Source organism: Erithacus rubecula (assembly GCF_903797595.1).
Source record: "Erithacus rubecula genome assembly, chromosome: 1".
Taxonomy (NCBI): Eukaryota; Metazoa; Chordata; class Aves; order Passeriformes; family Muscicapidae; genus Erithacus; species Erithacus rubecula.
Genome location: NC_136658.1, coordinates 102018372 through 102031866, shown reverse-complemented (window position 1 = coordinate 102031866; position 13495 = coordinate 102018372). Strand labels below are relative to the sequence as shown.

Below are 13495 nucleotides of genomic sequence, written 5' to 3'. Positions count from 1 at the left end.
ATGCAGACATCCCTTTAATACAGGTAGGTCTTAAACAGTTGCCTGTTAATTTAACTACCCTCTGACTCCACAGCTGCCTTTGATCCACAGATTGCATGTTATTGCTGATACTGCTGTTGGTCAGACCTAAAGTCTTGTTGCAACTGCTTTTCTTCTGCTAGTTCCCTGTTACAGCCAGAGTACCCTTAAATACCAAGAAGTGAAAAGGTAATAAGGGAGAAAAGTGTCCTGATGGATTCAGGTCAGCAGTTCAGAAGATGTGTGACTGCTGAAGTCAGTTTGCATTTAGTTTAACTGAGTTTTATCGCTGTGAGTATCACCCAAATGTCAGGAGTTGAAGATAGCCTTATTTTTTTACTGCATAAAGAAGGAACATGTTCAGGCAGATTTTGTTTTTTTACTTGTGAACTTTCTTTTTCTCCTGCTATTTTCCTTTTCAGGAGCATGAAATGTCAAAAAACCAGTCCTCTGTCTGGATGGTTCTATTTCTTTTAAAGTTGAGACCAAACAGCCTTTAATGGGAAAGCGACACTGATTTTAGCAAATTATGCATAGTATGTATTTTTATGAGTAAACTGAGATGTTCATATATGTGTACCAAAGAGACTAGACAAGGTGACTCTTTGTGTACTGCCACATGGGTGAAGCTTTGATCAAAGTGCTACTGTATAACCTTCCGATTTATTTTAATTTTGAACTGGGTGTAATCACCATTGCCTAACTCTCAAACAAACTGCATAATACAAGTATAACCCGTTTAGTCTTGAACAGAACCCTTGATGTATTTTCAGTGCTTTGCTTTGCCTCAGGTCAAAATGGTAATAATGGGATGTTTGAAGTCTTTTCAGGCTGTTCAGTAATATATTATCTGAGAAGATGTTATTAAAGTCGATTTTGTGTTGCATACTCATTAGGTCTTATTATTTTACCCCCCATTAGGAGCTAAATTTTGTTTCTAATTTGTATAAAGAAGCTAGTAAAGAGCTTAGTATGTATGCTTTTTTAAAAATCTGGTAAAAAGCATGAATTTGGCAAGCCGATAAATGTAAAAAAGTGAGACCAAGTACATCAATGCTGTCAAGAGTTTTCATTTGCATTTACCAACTCCTACACTTACTCAGTATGGAATAATAATGTTATGTGATGTAGCTCTCTATACATGCCAGTATATCATAACAAGATGCTTATGTCTATTTTAAATTTTTCAAAATTACTGAAAGCTTAATTTTTTTAAGTAAATAAGGAGGGTGCATCCTGGCACAATGTAACATGTCTTACCTGTCTCTAAGATGCAAGAGACACTTCTCCAAGAAGGAAGAGTAATATTAATTTTGACATAACCAATTCACATACCTAAAAATTGTTGCATTACATTTTGCTAAAATGAGCGAATTTCAAGTGAGATTTATTTGTTCATTTTTCTGTCTTTAGAGGTTTGGGTATTAATAAAAATGAAGCTAGACTACTTGGGAGCATTATTTGGTACTAATAAAAGAAGATAGCAATGTGCTGTGCACAGTTCTGTAACCTCCTCAATTGGAACTGCATCAGAGACAACAGGAAGAATCTACAGGAAGAAATTATACTTTAATCTGTCTATGATTCTTTTGGAGCCCATTTGCTAAAACATGGATGGTTATACTTGTTAAATACTTGATTGAAATTATATATGTGTATCAAAAAATTTCCAACTGGTGGTTCTTTCTAACATTTTCCTTTTAAGACACTAAGGTGCTTGTTTCTGACAGCTCGTTTTTATTTAAACAGTGTAGCATTTTATAAGTGTTGATGAAATATTTTCTGAAGCCAAGCAATTTTTACTCTTCTTTAAGTTGTGGCTACTTAAAGTTACATAATAAGCTGTCTGTATTGAATGACTTAATTGTTTAATGTTTAATTGAAGCGGCAGCAGGAAGTAAATGTTGATACAAATTAAATTAAAAAATAATCATATAAGTTAAGAACATAGAGAAGAAATAAATGCTGAAATAGGAAAGGTAGTAAAAATCATATGTGAGGTTCGGAGGATCAGTAGCTGACAGACATCCCCTGGTTTGTACTTACACCATTATGAACCACTCCAATTTTCTTCTGACTTCCTTCTGAAAGTCTTCAAAGAATCAAGAACTGCTCCAGCTGCTTTTCTTTCCAAAATTAGTTCCTCTGCAGCAGATCTACTGTTTTTACATTGTTCTTTTACATCCCCCTTACAAATTTTTTCATCCTTCATGATGACTCCAGCCAGGGCATCACTGAAAAGGGAATTTGTGTTTTTTCACTGTCTTGGAGACCAAGGACCTTTGTGTGAGGGGAAAGACAGAAGAAATAGAAATCATTAAGTGGTCTGAGTTTGCTCAATTTTTTCAGATTATCTTCTGAGAGTGAGCATTTAATGTCAGCTCAGCTCCTAATAGCAGTATTTTGCCTTTAAGCTGGGAATGACTTCAGCCTTTTACTGTGATGGCCCAGGAGGACTTTGTCGTGCCATACTGTTAGTGTCCCCCTCCTCCAGCCTTCCTATGTCATGTCACATCAGTACAAGTGTCCTCAAGGTACATTAGTGTCACCATGAGCAGTAATTGCAGTAGCAGGATGCAGTCAGAGATGTTGTTTATCAATCCTAATTCACCACAGCAAGATGAGAGGGTCAAAACCACCCTCATCCTTGCAGGCTGCACTGGTGACAGCTCTCCATTTAATTTAGAGGATGGGGGGGCAGTTCTCTATGGACTACATGAAGGAAATGTCAGAGTTGCTTAAGACAAGGTGGGAGAATGCTGGAAGGCACCTCTGAGCTTTCAGCAGCAGCTGCTGTGTTGGTCTTGTGGCTGCTTCTCTGTGCAGCAATGTGAGCTTCTAACTCCCAGGGACCAAGGCTGACCAGCTTCATCTTCTTTGGTTTGATTTGTCCTTCTGAAATGCTGCCTGGAGAGATCAGACTGCCCCTGGCTACCATTACAGTTTGTATTAGCAGCTACTAACCATGTATTTATTATGAAGTTTTATTCATAGTCAGCTGTTTTCCATGTTTGCAGCAGTAAGACCCATGCCTAGTACACACATCGGTCATTTGATTTCTACTGCAATCCAGTGGGATTATCCACATGGCCTCTCTTTAAAGGTTGCTTATTCACTCCTGTCCTTTTCAAGCCCATTTCATAAAATAGGATTGCTTGGATCCAGTCAGCCTTGGCCAGTCTAGAGGAGGTCATCTTTCTGTGTGATTGATTCCTGTGCATCACACACCTAGCAGACAGTAAGTGTAACTGTGGCAGAGAGGTAGAATTTAGGGCTAGCAGTTAACTTGGCATCCCTTGGAAATGAAAGCATAGCTGTATTAGCATGAAGGAGGCTCTTCCAGAGACAGTGAAGGGCTGTTCTGTTGCAGAATATTACCAGTATGGGAACATTTTGTCACAAGGTAACTGCACTCTCAAATTGCAAATGGATACCTTTTATTACTATTTTCTGAAGTACTTTGCAATTTATTTATTTATTTTAGGATTTTCCAGTATGACTGCTTCTCACCAGAGTACATAAAAGGTTTCTGAACTTTCTGACTGCAACTCTACTCATATCCCAATCCCGTAATGGGATGTACCAGGTGTACATCAAATCCTCTCTCACATTTTTGTGTTTGCAGGCTGAAGAAAAGACACTTCATTCTAAAACTCCCAAAGGTCATGTCGATTGGTCTGATTACAGGGATGCTGGCACATGCTGTGGTGTTCAGCCACTGGGTCTAGATGCAATCAGTAGTATTGTGGTGCCCTGGGTACCTCCCACTTGTAAATTTGCAGAGACACTGTTGGCTTTTTCACTCAGTTGGACAGGCCTAGTACAACGTGCTGGGTCATTTCATGGAGAGTGGTTAAGCTGTACATAGAATAACAGTTTACTCTTATTTATTACCAAAGCAGTGTAGATGATAGCATTAATTATTGTTATAATAAAAGTCAATGGCTGAGACTCAGTTGATATTAAGCAGTGTTACTTGATTAATTTCTTTCCTTTGTGCATTTGTGTCATTTGCATTTTCAAATTACAATTCCAGAAGAGACAATATATGTCACTGTAGGGCACCATTAAAAGATTTATTTACAGATTTTGGGCAGCAGGAGGAAACCCAGCATTCTTAAAAACCAGGCAGGGAATCTCAGCTGTATTGAAACAATGTGAGTTGGAGCTTCTTGAGAAGGTGAGAGTGCCAATAATGTCTGATGTTATGTGGAAAGTTTAGTGGCTGTAGAGGAATTTCTGTCTATTCAGAACTGTCCAGTAAAGAGTTTTTAACGTCTGTTAGGAAGGCATTGTAATTCCCAAAATAGGTTATCCCCAGGCAGTGTATTTGTGAACAGTCTTTGAACATGTCACAAGTTGTGGCTGAGTAAAGCTTTCAGGTTTTGAGGTTTATCACTCTAGGTTCACATTTTCTGTCCTTTTACCTGACAGTAAAAAACAACTCAGAACACTGTAAATCTTACCAAATGAAGATGAGGATTTAACCTGATGACACCTAATTTCTTTAAAAGAATTAAGTTGTTAAGTTGCTAAATTTTACTCCTACCCCCTGAAGCATGTAAGCTGCTCATTTCAGTTAGTTGATGTCCAGTGAGATAATTGCTCTCTGTAGGACCAAGTGAAGGGTGTGTGTTTTACCCTCATTAACTAAAAAAGCACTTAGAATAATATTCACAATAATATAAGCAAGAAACCCCTTTTTAAAGTAAGGAAGAAAGGTAGTTTCCAGGTAGAAAGGACTTTGAGGTGCCTTCATATTGTGAGAGAGATAAATGGTGTGAACAGCCTTTGGTGGGAGCTAGCCTGGCCCATCCCAGTGCTTTTAAACAGTGAGATGAGTCTGTCATACAGGATAGGAGGATATCAAATGGAGCCTCCCAATCACTCAGCAGATGCAGCAGCTGTAGGTGAGAGTCAGGCTGTTTAAGAACCACAATGTAAAGTAGTTCAGTTATAATACCTTATTTAAAACCTTCTTAAATAGGTTATTTTGGAAAACTTACTGAATTTAATTTTTTTTATTGCTTTTATTTATTTTTCAAGCTATTTTATTCAGTAAAAGCTCAAGAATATAAGAATATGTTTTTCTTCTTAATCTACTACTCATATCCCAGTGTAAAATACAGAATCTAGTAAGGGAGGATTTAGACAATAAACCCCAAAGTACAAGATTTTATCTGTCAGTAGTCAGCGAGACATTCCAGCAGGTGGTTTGAATCACTGACCACTTCTCAAATTAGTTGGGTTTTTTTTGCTTGATTATCCACTAGCAAAAAAATCTGCTGCATGTAATTGCAGGTGTTTCTAGGATACTGTAGAAATAGAACATAGTCCTTATGTTTTGAGATTTCTCTCAATATGCAGAATTATGCAAAAAATGTTAGAATTAATTATCTTATCATCTTTCCACAGTATTTCTGATTTGAGTTATTCCTATCAGCAGTCTGAAGTACCCTTCATTAAAGCTGCATTTGTAATAAAAGCACTAGTTCTTGTTCACTGATATCATGTTATTAGATAGAGAAAGATACATTCACTTGAACAGAGAGGTCATTCATGGCTGAATGATGAGAAAGTCATGAGTTCTCTTTGCTCTGGGATGTAAATATGTCACCAAATATTCCCTCGTGATCCTTTCTTCTGTCTGTTCATTTCCAGGGACCAGGTGACCTCTTCCACTGCTTTGTTGTTTCAGACCATAAACAGATAATGCTCTTGGGCATTTACATTTTTTTGTCCAGACCTTGAAAGTTGCCTTCTGAGCAAGAAGAGAGAGTATTGTTAACAACTTGCAAAAGTTTCACAATACACCAAGTGCTTTTCAGCCCTCTCACCACCCCGTTCAGAGGATGAGGTGGTACATACTTTCTAGGAGTGGGAGGAGAGGGCTGGAGGAAAACTTGTGTGGTGCACTGAGCTCCTCAACCTGCTCTAAAACGATAAAAGATTTGGAATCAGGGCTTAAGGGTCTTAACTCTTTCACTGCGCCGTGGGAGGGTGGAGAAAGCAACGTTTGGGTTTGTTTTTTTTTTCTTCTGTTAGGATCCAGAAAGGAAAAAAGCAAAAACAATTTCACAACACAGAGAAGTAGGAACTACTGGTGTTTGCATAGGCTTTTGGAAGGTTGCTGCTGCTTGAGCCTCCTTCCTCCCTCCTCTGCCTCTTCCCAGCAGGAACAGGTGGGAAATGACCAGTCTGTGCTCCTCATTTGAGGTCCCCACTCGCTGTCAGAGCTGGCTTTATGTCCAGCACTCCCCAGCCCAGGGCCAAGACTCATTCCCTGGCAGTCCTGTGTTCTGTGGCTCATTTAAATGGGGTCTCATCAGCAAGCAAAATGTTTTGAACCCCGTTAGGAGGGGCCTGGGCTCCTTTCATTGCTACCCAGAGCAATGTGTTTGTTCCAGCAGTAGCCCCAGGGGAGGAAAGGCACCACTGACAGTTTCATAGGCACAGTGAGGGGAAAAGTGAAATCATTAAGATCCAGTGACCTTAAGTGAGTGTCACCATCTGGTAAGACAGGTGTCCATCAGGAGCATGGAGGTGGTGGCATAAGGAGGACAGAGGTGAGCAGTTGGCACAGGGACAGTGACTGGGTGCAGGCTGATCCTGGTGGCAGTGGAGGTGTGCGGCGGCTCAGCCTTGCCTTGCAGAGCCAGATGAGCAGCACTGCTGCTGCTTTTCCAAAACCTGAGATGAGGGCTTCAAAATGAGCACCTGGCATTGCTGCTTCATCATTTAGAGCAGATGCTTCTTGGCAGCAGTGTTGTTAAGGCTGATGATAAATTCAGTGTCTATTACATATACAGGAAAATAGATGTAAACTGTAGCACTTTCAGGATTAAATGTCTTCACAGATTGTACTTTCTGCCTTGATTGAGGCCTGAAATATGCATAGATACTTATTCACATTTCTGAAAATGTAAATAATAAATAGATAAGCTTTTTCAGAGCACTCAGAGAGAATTTAAGAAAGTCTTCTTCATTTTGTCAAATGCTAGCCATAATATTCTTTTACAGAATACAAATACAGATGTGCAACAAGGGTACAAAATATAATTGAATTCATGGTGTGTTTGTGAGAGACTGCTTTATTAATTTCCATTTTAGACAAATTAAGTCACTTTCTTTAAACTTCTCCCTGTATTCTACACCAGATAAAGGACCTGTCAGGATGATAGCGAGAGACAAAGCTGGCAGGAGCAATATACAGAAGTGCCCATTAAAAAGGTGTATGCAACTGTACAAAGAAAAAGAAATATACAAAGCTGAAACTTCCTGTTCTGCTCTAAGATGTTTCAGAAACATTCCATAGCTTTTATTACGGTATACAAAACTACTGAATTATCATACCTCATATTATTAATTCAGAACAGCTTAATTAAAATTAATGTAATTGAGACTATATTCCCTCTGCTACCTATACCTGTACAGCATTATAAATTATGTTGGGATAGTTATACCCAAGCTGCCACATTTCAAACAGCTTTACAGCACCTTAACTCGTATGCCAGCAAGGAGATGTTTTGTCTTTCCCTGTTTTTCATTATATTCTTTCTGTAAGAGTCTGTCAGGCTTAGAGGAAGCTTATTAAGCTAAAGAGACCTTTATTTTGAGCCGCTACATTTTTTCCCCTAATGTTCTTTTTATATTTACATTGTAGTTTACATTTTCTAAATACTTTCCCATCAGTAATTCCTTAGGCTCCATGGGTTTCATTAGTAAATTTAATGCATACAGCAGTGTTGTCAGGTGCTGAAACTGGCTGGCACAAGCAGTGTATTTCTGTTCTGGAAAACCCTTAAGTTGCAATATTCCCAAGAGATGGCTTGGGAATGATCCTCAGGCTGCACAGGAGTGTCTGTGCTCAGGAATTAGTTGGGTAGGTGACAGGGCCAAGAGCATCTGTTTTTTCAGTGGTGGGTGGCTGCCCTGTAGTACAAGTGTGTCCCCTGCCACTCCTCAGTTCCCAGTGCAGCTGCTGGCAGTGCCCCTTGGGAACCAGCTGCTGTGCTCTGGTCTGGTGTGTCTTTGTCCCCACAGTGTCCAGGAGCTTTTGCAAACCATGGTTAAATTATTCAGTGGGGACTGGTGCTGATGTCCTTATTTTGTTAAACATATCAGGACAACTCTAGCAAAGTTTGTGCCAGACAATGTCTTCCCAACTGAGTGCCTTTCCCTATCACTGCCAGAGCCACTGGCTCCCTGCCATTTTGCAGGTGGGGACCTGGAAACTCACCTGGCTGGGGGAGGTGGCTTCTCTCCAGAAAGGCTCTACATCTCTGGGCATGGCTGGGGCCTGCTTAGATGGAAAGCAGAGAAGTTTAATTGAATATTTTTAATAAGCTTTTTGTTTTAGCCATATCTAAGAGTCACTTGTTTTTCCCTGGGCAGGGGTTTTCCCTTGGGGCTGCCTGCACACAGCCTGGCTGGTGCATAAGGTGAGCAAGGAAGAGTTTTAGGGTCTCATCTCCCTCACAGTGCCTTCAGTGTGAAAAGCTCTGCAGTATCTTCAGACATACTGCAGTCACTGATGTCCTTTCAAGTGCTCTTTAATTCAGTGCCTTTGAACAAAAGGAAGTAACACTTTAGGACTTAGTGGAGTTCTTTTAGATGGTTAATTGTCAAGATTTGAGGGCTTTAGCTCAGTGAAATTGCTAACAAATTTCTTCCCCCTGCTCTTTTAACCAACAGGTATGGTCTTGTGGTTCAACATAACAACATCTTTGTGAGTCTGTTTGTTTTTCTAGTGTGTTAAGCTGATCTTTTATTTTAATTTGCCTCCCTACAGCTGACCTGAACAACGTCAGGTTCTCGGCGTACAGGACTGCCATGAAACTCCGCAGGCTGCAGAAAGCTCTCTGCTGTAAGTATCTGCCTGTGCCTCATCTGCTGCCAGGAAGGCTCCATGACCAGCACACGAGTTTATTCACAGATTTCAGAAGCAGAAAAACACTCCCACATATACCCCTGGCTCTGCCTGGTACATGGAGACCTCTCACATGAAGGGCCTCCTGCTGCTGCTGGTTTGCATGATCATTATAAAAACAAGAGCTCTGGATGGTCTGCAGATCTGTCCATTGCAAGGCAGAGCTGCAGTTCAGAAATAAAACTGAGCATACCGTACATATTTTTTGTATTTACACTCTTTAGTCAGGTATTTTCACTGTGTCATGTCACTGTGCTGTGTCCTGTGTCAGCCACAGCTTTACAGCCCAAAGGAACACTGTCGTGGTGTGTTGGGAACAGTGAGATCTAGGGTGAAATAATCACTTCAGAGCTGGAGTTGCTAATGGTTTGTTAAGTTGAATATTTAGCCCTGAGGGGTTATTGCCTTTAAATGAGATCATTGCAATAAACATTTAGCTTCATTTTTTTTCCCAGCTTTCGGTTGTGTTGAGAAGTCTCTCATCAGCTGCACGTTAGTGATGTGCATGTTCGAACATTTTAATTCTCCCAACTGCTGTATGTTATTCTATTTTCCAATGGAATTACATTTCCTTTTCAGCTTATTGTAACCTGATAGCTAAATAATTCGCTCAGAGTTCTCTTGATAGGCCAGTCAGTTGCCAAAGCAAGCAGTTTAATAGGCAGTCCAATTGTGAGGATTATTAAAATATTTTAACATTCACTATTCGGCATTTAATTACAGGGTTATATTTCTGACACAGTTGCAAATATATCAACTGTTGATTTATCTCAAGTTGGATTTGTGCTCACATGCTTTCTGGAACTGTGTCAAACCTCGGTATTTTTTGGCATGTTTACTTTTAGGCTTATAAGCATGGGTGAATTCTGCTAAAGTGTGCAGACTTAATTTCTGAATGTTTAAAAAATAGGGCAAAAAAGGAAAAAATAAATAATAAGTGAAAAGTCTTGTAACATAATGAAAGATTTCCAAATGAATGCAGTGACAAAGAAGGAATTACGATGATTAGAAATACAAACAACTTTCCATGGTACAGCACTTCTGCCACACTCACAGTGGAAATGTGGTATAAAGAAACTGGAGTGATATGCAGTGAAAAGTATTCATAATCAATGCAGCACTAAAGGAAGTAGAATTTTTGGAAGTAACTAGCTGGCAGTGCAAAAGTGTTACTTGTAACAGGTTTTTATGACTGAAAGTGCAAAACTTTGCATCCCATTTTATCTGTATTAGAATCATAGGATATTCTGAATTGGAAGGAACTCAAAAGTATCATCCGAGTCAAGCTCCTGACCCTGGGAAAGACACCCGAAGAATCACACCCTGTGCCTGAGAGCATTGTCCAGATGCTTCTTGAACTCTGTCAGGCTGGTGCTGTGAGCACTTCCCTGCTCCAATGTCCAGCTACCCTCTGGGCCTTTCCTAATATCCAAACTATATCTCCCCTGACACAGGTTCAGGCCGTTCCCTTGGTTCCTGTCACTGGTCACAGAGAGAAAAGATCAGTGCCTGCCCTTTGTCTGCCCCTCACAGGAATTTGTGACTGCACTGAGGTCTCTCCTCAGTCTCCTCCCTGCTGAACAAACCCAGTGCCCTCAGCCCCTCCTCACATGAGTTCACCTCCGGACCCTTCACCATCCTCATTGCCCTCCTTTGGGTGTTCTTTAACATCTTAATGTCTTTTTTATCCCCTGGCCCCCCAGACTGCCCCAGCAGTCGGTGAGGCTGCCCCAGCCCAGAGCAGAGCAGGACAATCCCTCCCTTGCCCTTCTGGCCATGCTGGGCTGGTGCCCAGGACACGCTTGGCCCTCCTGGCTGCCAGGGCCCTGCTGGCTCAGATTCAATTTCCATCACCAGGACCCCCAGGGCCTTTCCCTGCTGCTGCTCTCAGCCTCTCATTGCCCAGCCTGTCCTTACACCCAGGGCTGCCCCATCCCAGGTGCAGAATGCAGCACTTTCCCTTGTTGAATGTCACACTGTTGGTGACTGCCCAGGCCTCTCATTTGTGGAGGTCTCTGCAGGGCCTGCCTGCTTCAGGGAGCCAGCAGCTCCTCCCAGTTCTGTATCACTGCAAACCTGCTCAGTGTCCCCTCCAGTCCTGTGTTCCAGTGCTTTGTGAAGATGTTGAAGAGCACAGGGCCGAGGATGGAGCCCTGTGGAGCCCCCCTGGTGACAGCTCCCCGCTCTGGTGTCACCCTGTTCACTGTAACCTTTGTGCCCCATCTCTGGCTCAGCTGCTCGCCCATCAGTGATGGTCTGAGTGTGTTTTTTCAGCTGGGGGCTGGACATTTCATCCAGAAAGATCCCCTGGGAGACAGTATTGAAAGTTTTACTGGATTTCAAAAAGTTTAAATGAACTGGCTTCCTTTGGTCAGCTAGCTGGGTTACTATGTCATAACAGGAAATTAAACTTATTAAGCAGGACTTTCCCCTCACAAACTTGTACTGGCTGTGACTGATTACTCTGTGGTCCTTCGGGTGTTTTTCAGTAACTGATTCCTACTATTAAACAATTTTGGACTCATCTTGGACTTTTGCATTGGGTTTGGTAGCAGGTGTCTCCAGGGGTGGTTTCTCTAAGAAGCTGCTAGAAATTTATCCCATGTCTGAGACAGCCAATACCAGCCAGCTCCATGACAGACCTGCTGCTGGCCAAGGCCAAGCCCATCAGTGGCATTGCCTGTAGGATAATCTAGTTGAGGAGGGAGAAAATCTGTTTCACAGCAGCAGCTGGGAAGGAGGAGGGGAAATATGTGAGAGAAACAACACTGCAGGCACCAAGGTCAGTGCAGAAGGAGGGGGAGGAGATGCTCCAGGTGCCAGAGCTGAGACTCCTCTGCAGCATATGGAGATGACCATGGTGAGCCAGCTGTGCCCCTGCTGCCCACAGTGGAGCAAATATCCACCTGCAGCCTGTGGAGGACCCAGTGCCAGAGCAGGTGGGAGCCCGAGGGAGGCTGTGACCCATGTGAAACCCATGCTGGAGCAAGCTCATGGCAGGAATTGTGAGCTCTTGGAGAGGAGCCCACGCTGGAGCAGGTTTGCTGGCAGCACTGTCTGTTCCCAAAGGACTGCATCCTGTGGGAGGGATCCACTCTGGAGCAGTGTGTGAAGAAGTGCAGCCAGTGGGAAGAACTTGTGCTGGAGCAGTTTGTAGAGGACTGTCTCCCGTGGGAGACTGCACACTGGAGCAGGGGAAAGAGTGTGAGGAATCCTCCCACTGAGGAGAAAGCAGCAGAAACAACATGTGATGAATTGCCTGCAGCCCCCATTCCCTGCTGCTGCTGCAGGGGAGGAGGTAGAGAATTTGGGAGTGAAGTTGGCCCTGGGAAGAAGGGAGGAGTTGGGGCATGTGTTTTAAGATTTATTACTCATTATCTTCCTCTGATTTGATTGGTAATGAATTCAGTTGATTCTTCCAAGTCTGTTTTGCTGGTGACAGTAACTTGTGGGTGATCTCTCCCTGTCCTTATCTGACAACCCATGAGCCTTTCAGTGTATTTTCCCTCCCCTGACCAGCTGAGCAAGCTGAAGTTAGTTCATCTCTTGAGGTTAGATTTAGGTAAATTTTCAGAGAATTGATGCTCTCAGAGACATGCAGTGGCACTTACACTGATTACTCTAGCACATTCTTCATACTTGTATCTAAGGAGAAGTATTTAAGGAATTTGGTTAGCAGGCTTTGTTCTTACAAATATTTTTGCCTGGAGACACCATCATTGTATTTGTGTATTCTATCATTTCAGTGTCGCTTGTGAACTCAGTTCAATTATATTTTTTTTAAAACCTCAACTCATTACAAAATTCTTTTTCTGCATTTTGGCAGTGGTAGAAATTAGAGCACAGTGCTGGATTTCAGGGCTCCTACGCAAAGCCAAAATCCCACTTGCAGTAGGTGCTGCTTTCAGCTCTTTTCATTTCTGTTTTAGAATTGCAAGTTTTTAGATATATATATCTATATATGCCTATATTTATCTATATATCTTCTTTTCTGCAAACTTCATAGAAGACTACAATTTTTTCTACTGAGGAGTACTCTAAAAATGTGTGTTTAATAGAAGGCCTACAGAACTAAAGGTACAGCCTATTTCTCAGTGGCAAGCAAAGAAACACTTTAAAAAGGGGGCTGTACTTAAACTGTGGTTCTTTTCAGTTCATAAATCAGCCCAATGAATATTAAGACACTAAGGTATTAAACCTAAAGAAGAATGTGGAAAATAGCATTCCTTAACAAATAAATGCTTATGTGTTTTGTTATCTAGTGTGTGGCTTCATCATTTCAGCCTTCAAAATTGTTGTGAGCAAGCCAGGTGTAACTATTGCAACGGGTTTTTTTAAATGTGCAGATTCCTTTGATAATCACATCAAAGCATGATGACTTTTCTTGTTTTGCAACTTTTTAAAGATCTGATCTTCAAGTGCAAACCACATCAGGACATTGTGATATCAATAAAATGAGATGTATTCACAAACTTTTCTTGGAAATGCAGCAAAAGAAAATATTCAGGAACTTTTGCTAGGGGTATTTTTTCCTTTAATTGTATGCAG

General features: G+C 41.5%; 1 protein-coding gene across 17 annotated transcripts in view; it reads left to right on the top strand.

The window, feature by feature from the left end:
- The window catches only part of DMD (dystrophin), a gene marked incomplete at its 3' end in the record, with an annotated part of 1131161 nt that overhangs the window by 1055159 nt on the left and 62507 nt on the right, over positions 1–13495 (top strand). For all 17 annotated transcript variants that reach the window (XM_079310888.1, XM_079310881.1, XM_079310887.1 and 14 more), the window contains one exon: positions 8810–8884. In XM_079310888.1, coding sequence (XP_079167014.1) covers positions 8810–8884 — 75 coding nt within the window. The remainder of the gene's footprint in view (positions 1–8809; positions 8885–13495) is intronic.